Source organism: Garra rufa, chromosome 24, assembly GCF_049309525.1.
Source record: "Garra rufa chromosome 24, GarRuf1.0, whole genome shotgun sequence".
NCBI lineage: Eukaryota > Metazoa > Chordata > Actinopteri > Cypriniformes > Cyprinidae > Garra > Garra rufa.
The window spans coordinates 4152446-4172378 of NC_133384.1; the positions used below are offsets into that span (position 1 = coordinate 4152446).

The window sequence follows — 19933 nt, forward strand, 5'->3', positions numbered from 1 at the left end:
AAATGTTCGTTTTTTACTACGTCGTTGTTCGTGTGTTCCTGCCTACAGCGTGACAGAAAGACCGACCGATACAGTTTTTTTTGCGTGTTCACCTCCGTTTTGTTTTCCGTTCGTTTTCTCCAGTCTTTTATTTCCGTAGTGTGTTTCCCCCATGGATCCCTTCCTCCGACCAGAATTCATCCTGCTACGGCTGAAGCAGGGGGAATTACCGCTCGAGGGCTACACGTTAATGTTCCAACTCGTAGCTAATAACACCAGCTACCCGGACGACGCTCTCTGTGCGTTCTATGACGCCAGCCTCAATGCGTCTTGCAGAGCGCCGTCGTCCGAAGACGGCCCTCGAGCGAACTTTGCCTCGTTTGTGGAGTGGACACTGGCGAGAAACCGATCCTCGTTTCCCGCCTGTTCCACGGAGAATCTCGCCAGTGCCACTCCGGACCCAGAGCCCAGCCAGCCACCCCGACCCGCGGATTATGAGCCCGTCACAGACGGAAAGCCCGAACCCGGAGCGACAACATTATGGACTGCCGAAGAGGTCAAAACTACTGATCAGGTGCGTGAGCCAACCATTACATCCGCGCCGGTGGAATGCTTCGAAGAGCAAGAGAGGGCTGTAGAGAGCCCCGTCCACTGCACCGCCACTGGGGGTGAGCAAGAGCACTCTGGGGACTTAATGGACTGTGTCATGGAAATACCTATCTGCCTGGATTTCCCACCCACCCTCCCTCTTCTGCCTAGTCCTGAATCTCCGCTGGTCCCGCCCAGCCTACCTGAATTCCCGTTGTCGACTGTCTGTCCCCTTGCTCACCCTCAGCCCACCATCTGTGCAGTGGGTTCGCCGCAGGTCTGCCAGTCGTTCGGTGTCATGGCTGGAGGATCCCTCACCATCGCCTCCAGCCTCAGAGTCCTGGACCCCACCTCGGCCCTCCGACCCTGCGGCTCCACCCCGGCTCTCTGCTCCCTCGTCTCCGCCGTCGCCCGTCGATCCACCAGCTCCACCGGGCTCCATCGGCCCTCCGGCTCCGCCCTGGTCAGTCGTCGCCCCATCTTCGCCTCAGGACTATACTCCTCCGGCTGTGCCTCGTCGCTCCGTCCCACCAGCTCATTGGACCTCCTCCCTCCCGCGGGCACAGCCTCGGCCCTCTGTCGCTCCGGCTCCGCCGCGGATCTCCGGATCTCCATCTCCGCCTTGGTCGCCAGAGCCTTGGGTTCCGCCTTGGCCCTCCGGATCCGCGGCGTCACCCAAGATCTTCGGCTTTCCGTCTCCGCCTCGGGCTCCACCACCACCTGCTCCGCCTCCGTCGGTCGGATCCATGGAGTCGTCAGCCTCTCCTCCACCATGGCTCCTCCCTCCATCGGCTCCACCGTGGATTTACATCTTGGCTGCGGCCTGGGTCTCACCTGGCTCCTCCTGCTCCAGCCCCCTCCTGTCACCTCCTTGGCTCCTCCCTCCGTCATCACCTCCATGGACATTTCTGTCACCTTTCTGGACTTCATTCCTGGCCCCCCTTCCGGAAGAACGTCCTCCACCCAAACCCCCTCCTAAGGACTTTGTAGTTCGGTCGGCGCGTGGACGCGCCTTTTCCGGGAGGGGGGTGTAATGTCACACCCCTGGACTTTATGTTGGTTTCTCCCATTCTCCCCCGCAGTTCAGTGTGTTTTGGTTTCTCCCTCATCGTCTGCACCTGTGTTTGTAATTAGTCTGTGTATATAAGGTGTGTGTGTTTTCCCCTGTACTCTTGTCGGTCTTTGATGTTATCCTGATGTTTCCACTCCATGTTCCTGTGTCTGCCTGTTCCCATTGGATTTATTAAATGTTCGTTTTTTACTACGTCGTTGTTCGTGTGTTCCTGCCTACAGCGTGACAAATACATTTTGGTTTGACTGTAGTTTATTTGATAGGGACAGTGTACAAGTGCATCAAATTGTTTCTGATAAGAACCACAAGATGCTTTTCATAACATTTATAATTAGCTTTCCACCTGTACTCCCTAATGGCCTGTTCAACATTGCAGAAAAGCAACAATGCCAAGAACCTTTTAACTAAAATGTTTCTTAGTTTCAGTTACATGTATTCCTTCATTCTAATTCAGTTTTTGAATTCCTTCATTCTAATTCAGTTCAACAAACTGTCTGTTTTTAGGAAGGTTACAACTTCATTTTCAACAACTTTTTGTTCAACATATTGTTTCAGAAATGCAAACAATTAAAGATTGACATTTAAAAGTAATTTGGTTGGTCTTATGTTGTTTAAGTTAGCTTTAAGAAAAGAAATATAACTATTTGTAAAATTAAATCTGATTATTAAATTATTAAATATGTAAATTGTCTTTAAAATTTCACATGGCCTTGAATCAGATTCAGTCGGATGGTCAGCTTATATCCAGATGGTGCATCTTACCCACTTGACTTGGGTCAACTTACCCTTAACCTGTGGCAAATTGAGCCACAGGAACACTTTTTTTAAATATAAGAAGCCATATTTTAGAACTCTTTGTACATTCTGATAATGATGATAGGAAACATGCTGAAATTACTTTAGATACTTTATTGTACTTCTGCCTCATTTTCCCTTATCTTGAAAACCACATAAGTAAAAAATGGCTCATCTTACGCCACCCTCCCCTAGTCAGTGTTTTCCTAGTGTTTCTCCCCCCATGGGAGTGTTTCTTCCATTGTCTCCCCATTGTGTTCAGTCTGTATTGTACTGAACTGCCCATACCTGTCTTGTCAATTCATGCCACACCCCTCTGTCCACCTTTAAGAGTTGTTTGTTCCTCAGTTCTCATTGTCCGGTCTTGAAGTTACTCCTGGCTCCTTGTGTTTCCCTCTGGCTCCTCATCCCCCACTCACCGTGACCCCCTTACAGTGAAATTCCATTATTTTTTATTTATTTATTTTTTTTTAAACGATGTGTTCCACATCGTGACCTATAATTATTCAGTTATGCATGTTGCATTTTTGTAAACAATAGTAGGTGGCTGCATTCAAGGGAGGAGTGAAATTCTGTAACTACTTTTTGAAGCAGATCCGCCATATAGGACATCAAAGGTGAATGCTGTATAATTCACCTCATGTGTTTTTTTCTCAGACAGCCTAGACTAGGAGAACAACAGATTTAGACATGGTCACGCCATCTACGAAGGAACCAAATCCACAAGGTAAGCATTATTACATTGTCATATTTGACATATATTGTCATATTAAAGGTTTTTAATGTTTTGAAGGATTTGGAAATTGATAATTTCTTTACCAGTTCACAGGTTGAGAAAATATGTTTTGCAACTTCAGTGTTTTGTTTGTATTACATTATGCCTGGTAAGTTCATAAACTTTATATTCACCTAAAAAGCTATCATTAATAATTAAATAAATGTCTAATTTCTTCCTGACAAGACAGGGTTGCATTAAGAATCAAATTGAGAAATCATTTTGTTTAAAGTCAGTTTCTCAGTCTGAATAATGCAGAAGCAAACACAATGCATAATGAAAAAAATTGCTCTAAAAGTTATTTTGAGTAATACAGTTATTAGATTTTAGCAATAATTATTAAATTATCTGATCTGAATGCATATATGTATGGGGGTGGTATGTGGTAATAACATAAGGTAGTTATTTTCAGAAACATCATACTTGCTGAACCAGCTAATCATGGTCTTCAAACTTACTAAAAATGCCTGGCTGTGCTCCTTTTTTATTGACCAATAAGAATGAAATAACCTGTTTTGAGTAAGATCGAGGGGGTCAGAACAAGGGGTTTTATAACTAACGAAAAGAGACTTAAATGAAGACTTAAATAAAAACCATTGAAAAACATTATCGTTACTTGAAATATAATTTTAACTGAAAAAACACACACACATGAAACGGTGTTCAAATTATTGCACTGAAAACAATCATCTCTTAATTATTTTAAGAATTTTTTAAGTTACATTTACTACTTTTTTAATGTTTGTGTTTTGCGTTGCTCTTGTTGTGCCTTGTTTTCCCTTGTTGTGTGTGTACCTACACAAATTTGAGGGCAAATTTTGTGAAATTTGCTAACTTTTGAAAGTTTTATGTTAGGGCAAGTGTTTGGGTTAGGGGTTCCAAATGTAAAACTATCTGTATGTATTTACATATTCAATGACACAAGTGTAAAGTTTACTCATGTGATATTGCTATATAAAATGCTAAATCTAATGTAATATTGAATAATACATCAAGTGTGTACATATAGCAATGTGGTGTGATTTTATATTTTGATTATCTTTCAGGCTATATGGCGATTTAATTGTTGTTCCGAAATGAGAAGATTTCGTCCTCCCAGCCCTAAACCAGTTTTTCCAAACAACACCAATAAATCATCAGCAATAACAGTGTTTGACATGGGAATCAGTGATGAGGAGTGGGAAAGACTGCAGAAGGCTTTGGACAGGCCTGGTCCAAAAGAAATCCCTCCACTGATTCTGAGCACGAGTCCAGTCCACTCAACATTCTCTATTGTGGGACTGAAAGAGAGTTACGAAGTGGGAGAAAATATTTCCGTTATTATAAAAGCCAGAGACCACACCAACAACCTGAAGACATATGGAGGAGATTTTTTCAAAGCAAAGCTGTTTAATTCAAAGTTAAAGGTGTGTTTGAGTACATTTGGGTTACTTATTAGGGGCAAAGCACCGAATCCATTGGCGTTCTTATTCTTACTCTTCTTTCGTTTCTTCTGCTATTGAGTCTATAACAGCCCATTGAACCACTTGCGGGAAAGTTGTAAAATTTGGCACACTGATAGAGGACAGTCAAGGGTCAAATCCATGAATGAATGAATCCACATTTTGAAAATCATGAGGTTTAGCTTTTTTTTTCTATTTTTAATAGTTCATAAAACCTACTTTTTCAAACTTTTCCTAGATGGTTTGTCTAATTTTCACCAAAATTGTCTGAGAACATCTTCAGACCATGCTGACAAAAAGTTATGGAATTCAAGTTGATTAGTCGAACCGTTTTTGAATAACGCACAAATGAGTTCTATGAAAAGCACGCAAAAATGGATGTGAGACTATATCTCTGCAATGGTTTGGCATATTTAGACCAAACTTGGTGTGCATTATGTCTGCCATTTTGAATTTTGTAGTAAAATTATATATTTTTTACGAACGCATTGACGTATCATTACAAAACTCGGTATGGGTCATCAGAATGATGCCCTGAAGGAGCCTGAGAAGTTTCAATCAAATATTCACGTTTAATATGTTGGGTGGGGTTGACTTATTTTCACAGGAGTCACCTTTTTAGGTCCTGAATCCTTAGTCCAGCGATACCAAACATGTCAGGTTTTGCCTTATGGTTTGTACAACGTTGCATTTTAGCGATTAAAAAACATTTGGCAATATCTTAAAAACCGTTACTCCTATCAACACAAAACCACCATAGGAAATTCAGGAACATTGCATGCTGGCTAAATGCTTGTGCCCAATTACCAAAATTTTCATAGTAAGTGGCAAAAAAATGCAAAGTCATCGGTCATTTTTTATCTTCTCATATATGAAAATGTTTGGTGAGATAATTTCACACATCTCTAAGGACACATGCAACATTTGGTGGGATTGTGCCTCTTGGTGGTGCTATAATTGAATAGAGTATTATGATATTTTCACCCATATTGACTGAAATCACCTTAAAGTGGCTTCAATTACTCATTACTGATGCTTCCCTTGCCTAGTGCTTGGCCCCATAATTATTATCATCTCAATATTAATATGTTAATTATCATTGGCCATATTACAAAATATTGCATTGTATGTTTAGGTTAATAAGCTGTACAATTTTAAATGAGAAGCCATTATTTTGTTGCATTACATTTAACCTTTTCCATTTTTTCTTGAAGGCGAGTGTATACGGGGAGGTTGTGGATCATAACAATGGGACTTACTCAGTTACTCTTCTTCTGCCCTGGAGCGGTCAGGCAAACGTTTTTATACGTCTTGAGCACTCCAGTGAGGTTGTGCAGATCCTTAAAAAATACAGGGAGACTTCCTTTCCACGCAGTCACTATTATGGCCACTTTGAAGGACCAGGACCCAATAAAACCAGGATCGAGGAAGTAGTACAATGTAATCTTAAATGGGGTGCAGAAGGAAGCTGGATAAAAGGTGACTGCTGCTGTGAGTATAAGGATATAAAAACAGGGACAGTGTGGCAGTGTGAGACACCGAAGACACTTTCCTGTGACAATCTGGTTCAACACTCAAGTGGTGTTTTGGAAAACCCATTAAACGCTTTTGAGATGCAGTTTTTTGCTAAGTAGGAAATTATTTAAAACAAAGTCTTTTGAAGTCTAAGAACTGTAGAAAAGTGTAGAAAATGTTTTTCTTCTTCTTTTTCTTCTCTCCACAGGAAGTTAACAAATGTTCATATTACTGGTGACACACAAATCATTAATGTCCTTCCCAACACTGCAGACATTGGTATGTTCACATTATCTGTACCATTACCACAGTATGTAATGTTTTTAAGTAATGAAAAACAAGAATTAGGCTTGGTTACTTCAGTACAGTTCACTTAATTATGTCATTAATTCTTTTCAAACATCAAATGGTAAAAACATACACAGGCAGATGACATCTAAAATCAAATGCAATTACAAGAGAATGTATAGAATTAGCATAATTACAGTCATATGCAAATGTTTACTTACTTTAGGCACAACGGAAAGATGCAGATCTGGCTTGACAACACCTGTTCCTGCAGGGTTCTATTTGAAAAATGTATGGAAGTCTTTTGTGTGCAACACCCAGCTATTCAATTCTGCACAAATGGCGAATTGTCTTAAAAATAAGATCGTCTACATGATGGGAGACTCCACCACAAGGCAGTGGTTTGAGTATTTAGAAAGAAAAGTGCCAGGCAAGTTACTCAGTGAAACAAATGACTTTTTCGGTAACACTTTATAATAATGTTCAGTTGTAAGTCATTTATAAGTGATTAGTTAATAATGAAATATCATTTACAAAACATTCCCAAATTATTAATAAGTGATATGCTAACAATTTGTGTATGTTTTGTTAATGATGAACTAATCATTTACAAAACATGACAATGTGTTTATAAATGATTAATAAGTGATATGCTAGCGATTTACAAATCTGTCTTAAAAATAGCATATCATTAAATAATCAAACAGATACTTTGTAAGTGGTTAATAAGTTAATAGTTAATATATTATTAATCACTTAGTAATCATTTAAATGACAACATAAACACATGATAATCAAACATTAATAAATGATCAGTATATAATTTATGTTTCATTAAAGTTGTAAGTTGGTTTGTTAAAAAGCACAAAAATGCAATTATTCTAATACTATTTTCTTTTTTTAAATAATAATACATTATTTGCTCTCAAGTGAATAAACGTGTAATCCCTTACTCTCATCAGCCCAGACTTGTGTTCTGTGTGGAGTGTGTGGGATCTAGTCATAATGTAAACCAGTTTTTAACTCCACTGAAGATCACATCAGGTGCACAGTGCTAAAATACTCCATGTGTGTCAGAGAAGACATCTTTACCCTCACCAGTTAGCCCTTACATTGCAGTACACACTATAAAGTATTCAAATTGTACAAATCAATTGTAAATGTTTGTGTTGGGTTCAAGTCCACCTAAGTCGAGTCCGAGTCCAACTGGGTTGAGTCCGAGTCCAACTAAACACTACGGTTTGTCAGTATCTTAAACTTGTTTTAACCTTTACAACATGAATAAGGCCATGGTAATTTAAATGTAACAAAAGCAAACCTCTATTGCATATTCCCATTTTGATTTTTTGTAACATTGTAACAGAAGTTATAGCTGACTTGATTTATGTATTGTGACATGTTTCAGAGTGAAACAGCTTTTAGAATGTGAAAAATTATAGACCATTTCAAGCGCTATTCGGCGGCTTAAGGAAGTGACGTCTTTGGTCCCAGTACGTTTCCGGTTAGTGATACAGCGCATTGAAAAACATTGGCGGCAGCCGATTTATACAGAGTAATATTTTGACAGTTTACTTATTCCTACGATTAGAAATGTCAAAATTAAAACGAGGACCGTGTTGTTCAGTGGTTGGATGTTCTCTCAGGCCAGGAACTAACTTGCTGTCGGAAATTAAAGTATTTCGATTTCCAAGAAACAAAATACAGCGCGACGCTTGGATTACAGCAGTTAAGAGAGAAGGATGGATACCGACTAGCAACTCGAGGATATGCAGCACACATTTTATTTCTGGTAAGTAAACAAAGTTTTTGTAACTGATTATTATTACTGGATGAATTTGTACGTTACTCCTATGTGTTAACTAGCTAAGTATGTTTATCTGCATTTAAGCTTGGGTTGTGGCACGTCATTGTTTTTAATATGTAGATACTTATGTGCACGTGTGTAATGAAAACGCCTGGTTTTATTTAATTTTTAAATGTTCTGTGGTACATAACGTTAATTAGGAAAGTGGTAGTTAACATTAGTTTTCTAGCTCTATTTGTTCAGCTAACAGATGCAGTGCTAACATCAGCTAAAATGAGCTAATCTCATATAAAGAAAAAAAAAATTCTATCACTTATGCTTTGTTAATGTTATTTCCATCATGCCCTAATGTAGCAATAAGTTAAATATAAATTACATATCAAAGTAATATTCTGTCGTTAAAAAACAAAGTATATTAAAATACATTTGATAAAATAATACATGTTGTAAAATATTAATTGTTCATGACACCAAAAATATTTAATTTAAAACGCTTTTAAAACTGTTACAGGGTGGTACAGTGGTCATACTGGTGACTAGCTAGTTTATTTGTAAATCATTTAAAGACCACTCAACTGCTAGCATTAAATGCAGTGTTAACACAATTAAATGTTTTCTCATCTTGTGTACATCATTTACAAAAATGCTCTTGTTTATTAAATACTTAATAAACAAGTAAAAAGTATTGTCTTGTTTTATTGAAAACAAAGTGCAACATTAGGTCAGATACAAGCTAATTATTCTGCCAACAGGGTAAGAAAAATGTTAGATTAAAATGAAAACAATATTATTTTCTTGCCCTACTAGTAGATAATTTTGCTTGTTTTAAGCAAAAACTTTTTTTTTTCAGAAAAAAAAAATACTTTTTACTGTCAGTTAAAAAATTTAAAAGAATTTTAAGATACTTGGACTGGAAACAAGATAAAATACTATGTATTAAAAAAAGCATTTTTTGCAACATATCGTCAGTCAGTTATATGTGTAATCTATAGCATATCTAAATATTTTTTTTTTCTAATTTTCTTTAGGAAAGCCATCAGATGACCCTCTGAGTCCAGACTACATTCCATCAAAGCTTCCACACAGACCAGACCCCTCCAGAAAAATGGGCCGATATCAAAGGTCTCTGAGTCGAGCATCAGAGGTGTATGCGACGAATGTTCAGCCTACAGAGGAAGTAGAGGACATGGACACAGATGTAACAGAACTTAAATCCTACAATGATATGTCTGTTGGAACAGATCTGACTATGAGTGATATTGAAGACATGCACAAACTGAATACATCTTACAAGGATCAAGTGCAAAACCTAGAGTCAAAGGTTCAAACACTCACCTGTGAGATGAAACAATTGAAATCTGATGTGGATTTAAAGGATGATCAGATCATTCGATTCTACACTGGCCTTCGCTCATCCAAAGTATTCTTTGCACTTCTGACATACCTCACCACTGCTTGGAGTCCGAGAACACTGATTCCTCAAACAGATCTCCAGTTTTACTTAGTCCTAATGAAACTGAGACTTGGCCTCACTCATAAAGATCTTGCCTTCAGGTTTCATTGCAGTTGTGCAACAATCTCTACAATATTCCATGACTGGTTGAACATAATGTCACAGCGTTTCAGCTCTCTAATTCACTGGCCTTCAAGAGAAGAAATTAAAAACAACCTTCCTGCCCTGTTCAGAAACCCCCCTTTTAATTCAGTGAGGTGTATTATAGACTGCAGCGAGATATTCATTGACCGACCAACATCACTCAGTGCAAGAGCAATGACTTACTCCAACTATAAGTCCCACAACACCGTCAAATTCCTGGTTGGCATCAGTCCAACAGGGTCAATCACATTCCTCTCCAAGTCTTGGGGTGGAAGAGCCAGTGACAAAACAATCACCAAATCGTCTGGTTTGATTGATCTTTTGGAAGAAGGAGACATTGTCATGGCTGACAGAGGGTTTAGTTTCCCTGAGTATTTTGCTGCAAAAGGGGTCCAGCTACTCATACCAGCTTCAACACGTGGAAAGACACAGCTTTCAGGACAAGAAGTGTCTGTGTCACGTCACATGTCAAGGATGAGGATTCATGTGGAAAGAGCTATTGGCCGCATTAAAAATTACTGTATTTTGCGACAAACACTCCCCATAAATTTGGTCAAGCGAAGACCCAAAGATACAGTGGCAACTGTTGATAAAATATTACTAGTATGTTCTGCATTATCCAATTTAGACAAGTCCTTAGTTCAGTAGAAAAATACATTACACTGACAAGTGGTTAGAAAACTTTTATTGCTGAATTGATGATTCTGTACAATATTAATATTGGTGGCAGATTTGGCACACGAAAAGTTGTACTGTAAATGACCTTGTATAAATATTTTTCTTATACTTGTCTTAGATTTTTTTTTATAACTACCTACAATTAAACATTTGTTTAACTAGAACATTTGCTGCCCTGTAATTCATGTAACTAATGTATTTAACTAATTAAATGAACTTTTAACAGGTTTTGAAAGAACTTTGTATGATCTCGCATTTTTGTGGCTTATGGCAAACATGCTGAACAAAACCACTGATCACCAGGATGCCTTTTTAAGCCTACACATTTCAGATGAAACACCTTGTGACAGACAGAACACTGTGTGACAGATGTTTTAGATATTCTTTTACACAAACAGGAATCCTCTGCAATCAGAAATTGTTTCCTCAGTTTGTGTGTGCAAATTTCTGAGAGAATGTGATGTCTGTAGAAGACATCAAGTTTTGGTCTGATCTGAGCCCAGTACTCTTCAGAGAACTCTACCTTCTGAGTGTGGCAGTCCTCTGTTGTCCAAATTACAAAGTATGATGCTTTGAGTTCACACACTGCCATTTGCCCCTGAACTTGTGCATAGTATGCATGGTCCTTTTTAAGCTCAAAGTTTTTCCCTAGACAGAAATCTTTGTTTCTGATAGCATCAGGTATGGACATATTTGCATACTTAAAGGGGCATTTTATTTCAAGTGTAGCAGGTGGGCAGCACTTGCAATGGACTATTCCATCTGGGCTGGCTCCTAAATGTGGAGACTTTGGATTTACTACTAACCCAACTTCTTTTACACTCAAGCTGTCATGACAAGTCATCTGGTTTGAAGTAAAGTTTTCTCTTGCTAGTTTTTCATTGTTCTTACCCCAAGCTAAGGCTGGTGTATTTTTGCTGGATGTGTAGCCCATGATTTTTGATATCAAGCTAGCCTGACTTGTCTTGCATCTTAACACTTCGTTAAAGTGACTTGCAGTGATTCGGCCCTGTCTCTGTTCGAACCAGTTATTACAAGAGTACTGACCCTGTGTACTCTCTTGGAGGTGCTTACAATTCAGTTCGCTAAAGTAAGCAGGGATGTTTTGCATTATTGTATCGAGCTCCTGTTGTAGTTCATCTTGTGACAGTAAACTGTGCTTCTCATCAAACAGATGTGTTAGGGGCTTTGGCAAGTGTGTTGTATTTACAGTGCTGACAGTACAAGGTGTTTCACTCTGAACCGCTACTTGTGATTGCTTAAGAGAATCTGCCTCAGCTGTAGTGAGATTATCAACCCTGTCTGTGCTCTCCTGCTCTCCCTCAGATGCAGTGTCTGTGTCACTACCAAAAGTCATAGTGGTAAACAGTGCACAATCTGGGATCTCGTTCTGAAATGGGAATCACATTTAAGTCAGTCATGATTTATTTGTGTAGCACATCATACAATACATAATTTCCAAGATACACTTTTTTTCCCAGTTAGTCAAAATCATTACTACTCCTCTCCTCCTGCTCTGCCTTGCCTTCCTATTTAATAGTTTAAACCCTGTACCCTATAAAACCTTTAAACCCTATACATATATTGTGTGTATAAAAATACATATATACATATAAGATTTATATATGTATTTTTATCTAGCTTCTATGTTTAGTTTGAGTGATTTCACTTTATTATATAATGTATATAGAATAAACAGTATATTACAGAATCAACAGTAACACTGAGAAATTAAAAATTAAATACAATTTATTTCTGTGATGAAATGCTGAATTTACATCAGCCATTATATTTAATGTGTTCTGCATACTCATTTATTGATCAGGTTTCTGCAAATATTTTCCTTACCTTTAAGGACTTAAATAGCTTGCTTGGTGAGACTGGTGTGACTACAGTGGATGTAATGGGATCCCTACTCTGAACTGCTCTTTGCCTTACAGGTTTGGAAAAGTCAATGTCTGCCACTGGTTTTGGATCAGTCTAAAACAAAGTGGGATTACACACTGACTGATCTTTATGTATCTAGTTTTATCTAAAGCCACACTGTAAAAAATTAGCTGTAGTTCTGCAGCTGGTTGCCAGTAACTTACTGTAGATTTTTAATTTATGTTATTTACTGGCAACAGTTTGTTCAAAGTTAAATGAACATTAAACATTAACAAGTCTTTGTCTTTACAGAATAAAACTATAAAATAACAACCTACTGCAAAGCATTCTGGGAACCAGAAACCTTCATCAACCTTTTTCTGTTTTCTTCCTTCAGATTTTGGTTCCCAGAATGCTTTGCATGAGGCTGTTATTTTAGTTTTATTCTGTAAAGATAAAAACTTGTTAATGTTTAATGTTCAATTAACTTTGAACAAACTGTTGCCAGTAAATAGCATAAATTAAAATCTACAGTAAGTTACTGGCAACCAGCTGCCAGTAATACTGTAATTTCTACAGATTTTGTTTACAGTGCAACATATGATAAATTAGAATTAATATGTATTGGATACAGACAGGTTAGCCAGCATTAGATATGCACCTTCTTGTTTATTCGTGACCACACGCAGGACTCAGATGTCACAGATGGAGCATTCAAACCTTCTCTCACACACTGTTCCACGGCAACAAGGATCGCAGCAACGTGACTACAAACCTCGCCTAATCTAAGCACAAAAATTTCAAAATGTATGAAATAAATATGCATGCAACAAGTTTTGATGGAACACAATATTTTAATAGAATTAATGTAACTATGATTTATTATTAGCGTAGACATATAGACTCACCCCGCCATGCAAGTGCAATGCCCACTAATAACCTCCCCGGTCACCTTAGCAACGAACCAAGAAGAGTACGTTTTTGACAGTGTTTGACTTGCTCCAACTTCGCCAAACACGAGATAAACATCGTCCACATTGAATGAACAAATGTTTCCAACCTTTCCGCTAAGGAAGTAATTGTAGGCATCCAGACTGCGATATGCCTTTACCGCTTCTCTCGTGTAGACGCACTCTGTCTCAACCAGATAATGATACACATCTGGATACGTTACTTCAGGTAAACGTTTAACGTTCTGAGTGAAAAGTTGTCGCCTTAATGTTTGATTTAAGGGGTCCGGTAATGCCAAATTATCATCTATTTTTAGTTTTTGTAAATATCTTAACTGTTCTGCTTTAGCTAGACTTAAAAAGTATGCGCTAGTCATTTTGTTTTGACAGGTCTGTGCTTTAAAAACGGCGCTACCGGAAATGCTTCAGGACCAGACATGCGCAGTAGCGTTCCAACGGGCTTGTTATTGTTTACATCCTTGAAATGGTCTATAGGCCAGGGCAGGACTTGACTTTATTTGTTGTTATATAGTAAATGTATAAATTGAATTTGGTGGGTAGGAAGCTTAGTGAATGAGACCTGAGGAGCAGAAAATGCACCTCTTATTTCATTAACTAATCACTTATAAATGACTTACAACTGAACGTTAATATAAAGTGTTACCCTTTTTTTCTCTTTTAAAAAATTGCCATTTAAGAATTGATAGCATCACTTATTCATCTTCATGTTCTCTTTTTAGGCATACAAAGAATGAACCTCCACACTCGTCATTTAGGTGGACCGCTAATGGCTGTGGAGTTGAAAAATAATATAATTATTCACTGGAGGCCACATGGTGTTCCTTTGCGATTTTATAAAGTGCTCATTACTGACCTGCATTATATAGGCAATGATATTGATAATATAGCTGGTGGTTCTCATGTAGTTGTTGTCTTCACAATCTTTGCACACCGGGTTTTTCACCCCTTAACTTTTTACGTGCATGAAGTGGCCAAAATCCGTCAGTCTGTTGTTGCGCTGCTGAGGCGTGCACCAGAGACAACCGTCATCATCAAGTCTGGAAACACTGCAGGACTAAAGGTAGACTTGGTCACTTTCATTGCGTGCAAATGGGCTTTTACATTTATATATATATATATATATATATATATATATATATATATATATATATATATATATAGGCACTGTAACGGTAAATACAAACAATATAGAATGCACTTTGTTTTTGTTTTTTTATTATTGCAAGTCTGACCGTATCTTTTGTCATTGATCTGTCATTACAGAATATTTTTCAAAGTGACTGGTATGCACTGCAGCTGAACACAGTGATGCAAGAGATGTTCAGAGATATTGCTGGAGTTATCTATTTAGATGTCTGGCAGATGACTTCCTGTCACTATCTAACTGAAAATATTCACCCAGCACCTGTTATCATTGCTAATGAGGTCAGCATGTTGCTCTCATATATCTGTCCTGCCTAATACATTCAGACTCATCCTTGCTTTGTCATCATCTACAGTGTACTTGCAGTGAGACAACATTATGACTGGAGCCCAGAACTGTTTTAAATGAATTGCATTAGGAAAATATATACATAAAAACTATAAAGATGTAAATATAAATAAATTATTGTGTGAACATACTAATTTGTAAAGTGGTCATGGTGTAATTGTTTTGTATGTTGCAATAAGCTGTATAATAAATATTTGTCAAAAAAGCTGTTCTGCACGATATACTTGAGTTCCAGCATTCATAGACATGTACTGTAAATTACATATACAAATACTCTTTCCATGGAACTATGGGAATCATTTGATGGCACTAAAAGAAAATATAAGAATGTTTTAGGTTCAAAAATGTATTGATGGCAATGGTGGCATTGGTTTTCTGGTATTCTACAAAGATTTATCCAAAGTGTCTTAGAAAAAAAAAATCCAAAGCAATTTTTGAAGACCCAGTATTCATAATACACAATGCCAGGTTTTTGTTTGTTTTTGGACAACTAGATTCGACTCTAAATTTAGAGCAGACATTTAATGCTGCCACTGTTTTGGGTTTGAAATAAAGTACCCCTTTAAAGGAGAAGTTCACTTCCAGAACAAAAAATTACAGATAATTTACTCACCCCTTTGTCATCCAAGATGTTCATGTCTTTCTTTCTTTAGTCGTAAAGAAATTATGTTTTTTAAGGAAAACATTTCAGGATTTCTCTCCATATAGTTGACTTCTATGGTGCTCTCGAGTTTGAACTTCCAAAATGCAGTTTAAATGCAGTTTCACATGGCTCTAAACGATCCTAGCCGAGGAAGAAGGGTCTTATCTAGCGAAACAATCTGTTATTTTCTAAAACAAAATTACAATTTATATACTTTTTAACCTCAAATGCTCATCTCGTTTAGCTCTGCTTGTATTCTGGTTCAAGACAGTTAGGGTATGTCGAAAACTCCCATCTCATTTTCTCCTCTAACTTCAAAATAGTCCTACATTGCCAAAGCATACCGACCAAGAGTTTACAAAGTAAACCTGCCAAGAAGATTAAACACCCTTTACAAAAAAAGGTGAAACAGCGATGTAGAATGATTTTGAAGTTAGAGGAGAAAATAAGATTTTTTTTACATACCCTAACTGTCTTGAACCAGAATATACATAGTACATGCAGAGCTAGACAAGATGAGCATTTGAGGTTAAAAAGTATATAAATTGTAATTTTGTTTTAGAAAATAACCAATCTGTCTGCAGACCAGTCTATTTGAACCTTGCCTTAAACACAGAGGCATTGCCATGTTAGAATTTAAAATTAGAAGCACACAATTCCCTAGAATGTCATTATATGCTTAAACTTCTAGATTTGTACTTATTAGAAGGAGGTGTCCCAATACTTTTGGCAATATAGTGTATATTTAGCAATACACCGGCCACTCCAGAACAGGAAGAAACTATTCAGAATTTAAAATGTAATTGCACAGTGTGTTTTAGTAAATTTGGCAATGCTACTTCAATAGTGTCACACCTCAGAGTGTTAAACTGGCTGGCAAACACTTCTAGGAACATGAAGATTCATTTAAATGTTGGGCACTGTGTCCCTCTATGACTTATTAGTTGAGTTCTGGTGGCCTATATGACCGTAATTCTGCCACACAAACACACAACGTCAGTCCTTATTAGTGCCTAGAACAAGACCCGGTCAGAGGAATGTTAACAAGCTTCGGATGCAGTCAGGCTTGTTGTAACTTGCCATTGCTCTTGCTGCTGGGTCTGTCCAGTAATTCTCCTGAAACAGTCAGACTCTCAGGTGCCTGATGTGTCAAAGCTGTCTTACAAAATATTATAAAATACTTAGTTCTAGTCCCTGAATCTGACTGGTCAGGTACCATTTTAAAGTGTCCTAAAATAATCATCCAGCATTGGACTTTTCACTATTTGTATCACTTAGCTTGTGTTTGCACATGTGCAATAGTAATTGGGATTTTTTAACTCATTCTGCAGTTACACCAGTAGGTGGCAACAAATGAGTTAATTTATTGAAACGTTTACTCAAACGATCTGTTTTATTTGATCATTTATTCTTTAATTTAATTGCTTGGCTAACCCAGTTGATCAAGAACACTGAATCATACACAAACAAAACACTACCGTGTAGTTTTCTGCAGTGCAGTGGTTTACCTCTGACTTGTTTGGAACAATTCTTGTTTACAGACAAAGTAACTGGAAAACAAAATGTTATGTTACTAAATATAAAATAGTTTTTTGATCTGTAAAAGCAATATCACAATATCATGCTGCTTTATTGCTACACATGTAACTTTCAGAAACTGCTTTTGCTGTCATTGCTAGTTCATTATGTTTTCAAACAAGTAATAAGAGACTTGGAAATAAAATAAAAAAAAGAATAAAGAAAAAACCTTCCATACACAGTAGCACGGCTGTAAATCTCCTGATTTAAGTTTTATCTTTTTTTTTTTTTTACCCTGATTTGTAAGCAGTGATGTTTTAGGCGGCTGCATACATGAAAAAAAAAAACACCTAACCCTAAAAAAATTCTAACAAAAGGTTTCTCAGCTGTTTTTTGTAGTATTAGGTGTCCTTAATAACATACTAAAAGTTTACCAAAGTTTGACCACTAGAAAGGTGTCATTTTCAAGATGGCGTCCAAGATGTGGAGAAAACCCTTAAAATATCCTAACTCCTTCATTATTTGACCTAGCCAAGTAATCTTGGTGTCTAACCCAATGTTTTCTGGGTCTATGAATCCGTTGGACTTGTCTAAATTGCACTGACATGATTATATACTTATGAAATACATGATGTTGTGAGATTACTGTAAGGTTTTATCTTTGTTGAATCAGAGATGTAAACGATTTAGCCTTTGTCATGTAACTCCTACTCAGTACATGTTTTGGACACATACAGCTTTTTTTTTTTTTTTCTAAAACACAGACTTGACATTCAATGTAAAAGTTATTGCACCCAAAAGTTCCTTAAATTGGAGTTGTATAACTTTGATCATAAACAACTCTGAATTAGCCCGAACAGAGGCCTGTGTGTGAACCCTCTAAATGGTCACTTATTTCAAATTGCTTTAATATATAATTGTACTTGTAATCACTTTCAGGTGCATCTCAATAAATTAGAATGTTGTGTTAAAGTTCATTTATTTCAGTAATTCAACTTAAATTGTGAAACTTATAAACTTAAAATAAATTCATTACACACAGACTGAAGTAGTTTTAAGTCTTTTGGTTCTTTTAATTGTGATGATTTGGCTCACATTTAACAAAAACCCACCAATTCACTATCTCAACAAATTATAAGACCAATAAAAAATCCTTTTTAGTGAATTGTTGGCCTTCTGGAAAGTATGTCCATTTACTGTATATGTACTCAATACTTGTTTTGCTTTAATTACTGCCTCAATTCAGCGTGGCATGGAGGTGATCAGTCTGTGGCACTGCCAAGGTGGTATGGAAGCCCAGGTTTCATTGACAGTGGCCTTGATCTTCTCATTTTCCTCTTGACAATACCCCACAGATTCTCTATGGAGTTCAGGTCTGGTGAGTTTGCTGGCCAGTCAAGCACACCAACACCATGGTCATTTAACCAACTTTTGGTGTATTTGGCAGTGTGGGCAGGTGCCAAATCCTGCTGAAAATTGAAATCAGCATCTTTAAAAAGCTGGTCAGCAGAAGGAAGCATGAAGTGCTCTAAAATTTCTTGGTAAACGGGTGCAGTGGACCAACACCAACAGATGACATTGCACCCCAAATCATCACAGATTGTGGAAACTTAACACTGGACCTCAAGCTACTTGGGCTATGAGCTTCTCCCTTCCTCCAGACTCTAGGACCTTGCTCTCATCCGAAAAGAGGACTTTGGACCACTGAGCAACAGTCCATTTCTTCTTCTCCTTAGCCCAGGTAAGACGTCTCTGATGTTGTCCGTGGTTCAGGAGTGGCTTAACAAGAGGAATATGACAACTGTGGCCAAATTCCTTGACACATCTGTGTGTGTAGTGGCTCTTGATGCCTTGACGCAAGTCTATTCCTTGTGAAGTTCACCCAAATTCTTGAATCGATTTTGCTTCACAAGCCTCTCAAGTCTGCGGTTCCCTTGGTTGGTTGTGCATCTTTTTCTTTCACACTTTTTCCTTCCACTTAACATTCTGTTAACATGCTTGGATACAGCACTCTGTGAACAGCCAGCTTCTTTGGCAATGAATGTTTGTGGCTTACCCTCCTTGTGAAGGGTGTCAATGATTGTCTTCTGGACAACTGTCAGATCAACAGTCTTCACCATGATTGTGTAGCTTAGTGAACCAAACTAAGAGACCATTTTGAAGACTCAGAAAACCTTTGCAGGTGTTTTGAGTTGATTAGCTGATTTGCAAATCAGCATATTCTAATTTGTTGAGATAGTGAATTGGTAGGTTTTTGTTAAATGTTAGCCAAATCATTACAATTAAAAGAACCAAAGACTTATTCTACTTCACTCTGTGTGCAATTAATTTGTTTAAAGGGGTCATCAGACACAAAACTAACTTTTACATGTTGAATATTAATGTGTGTTGGCAGTTTGTGTACACAACCACCCTACCATGATAAAAATCCACCCAGTGGTATTTTTTAATCTTTAAAAGTAATATCCCCTTTTTAAAATCGGGTCATTCGCAGCTTCTTGTCGTGACGGAACACCAACAGAGGGCACTCCCACGATATAGAGGTAGATTGACATGAACGTCTTACCTTAGATCCGCCCTCACCAAGCTGAAACAGTCCGACTCTGATCGCCATTGTGTCGACTTAGGTGCAGAGGAAGACTCTAATTGAGTGATTGAGGTGTTCTGTTGTTGGATGCAATAATGAACATAGCAGTATTCATTTGCTCCCGACATCTAAGCTGCTTAAGAGGTAGAGGACAACGTTACTTTAGTTTTTAAAAGGAAAGCGCCGATCCCAATCTACATGTGCATCTCTGATCGTGTGAATCTTAATAATGTGCTCGTTGGCAAGTTTCGCCGATAAACATGGCCAAATGCAGCTAAAGTAAACATTACAGCTCCTATTCCCTCAGCAGAGAGGGGCGGGGC

General features: G+C 37.8%; 2 protein-coding genes across 3 annotated transcripts in view; both read left to right on the forward strand.

The window, feature by feature from the left end:
- Window positions 1-14992, forward strand: part of LOC141300793 (NXPE family member 3-like) — a 27392-nt gene extending 12400 nt beyond the window's left edge. The window contains exons 2-9 of one of the 2 annotated variants that reach the window (XM_073831086.1): window positions 3092-3161; window positions 3257-3318; window positions 4256-4615; window positions 5866-6281; window positions 6375-6445; window positions 6681-6884; window positions 14090-14430; window positions 14634-14992. In XM_073831086.1, coding sequence (XP_073687187.1) covers window positions 3125-3161; window positions 3257-3318; window positions 4256-4615; window positions 5866-6281; window positions 6375-6445; window positions 6681-6884; window positions 14090-14430; window positions 14634-14831 — 1689 coding nt within the window. In that variant the 5' untranslated portion in view covers window positions 3092-3124 and the 3' untranslated portion in view covers window positions 14832-14992. The remainder of the gene's footprint in view (window positions 1-3091; window positions 3162-3256; window positions 3319-4255; window positions 4616-5865; window positions 6282-6374; window positions 6446-6680; window positions 6885-14089; window positions 14431-14633) is intronic. The other variant, XM_073831087.1, reaches the window with a different exon arrangement.
- Window positions 6892-10749, forward strand: LOC141300794 (uncharacterized). The gene is made up of 2 exons (XM_073831088.1): window positions 6892-8243; window positions 9287-10749. The coding sequence occupies exons 1-2, from the start codon at window positions 8045-8047 to the stop codon at window positions 10501-10503; spliced, it is 1416 nt and encodes a 471-aa protein (XP_073687189.1). The 5' UTR covers window positions 6892-8044; the 3' UTR covers window positions 10504-10749.
- Window positions 14993-19933: the final 4941 nt, after the last annotated feature.

Excerpts from the sequence above, each read along its gene's own strand:
- LOC141300794 (XM_073831088.1), top strand. The coding sequence starts at position 8,045 with ATGTCAAAATTAAAACGAGGACCGTGTTGTTCAGTGGTTGGATGTTCT. Across the intron at positions 8,244-9,286 it reads CAGCACACATTTTATTTCTG|GAAAGCCATCAGATGACCCT; the intron begins GTAAGTAAACAA and ends AATTTTCTTTAG.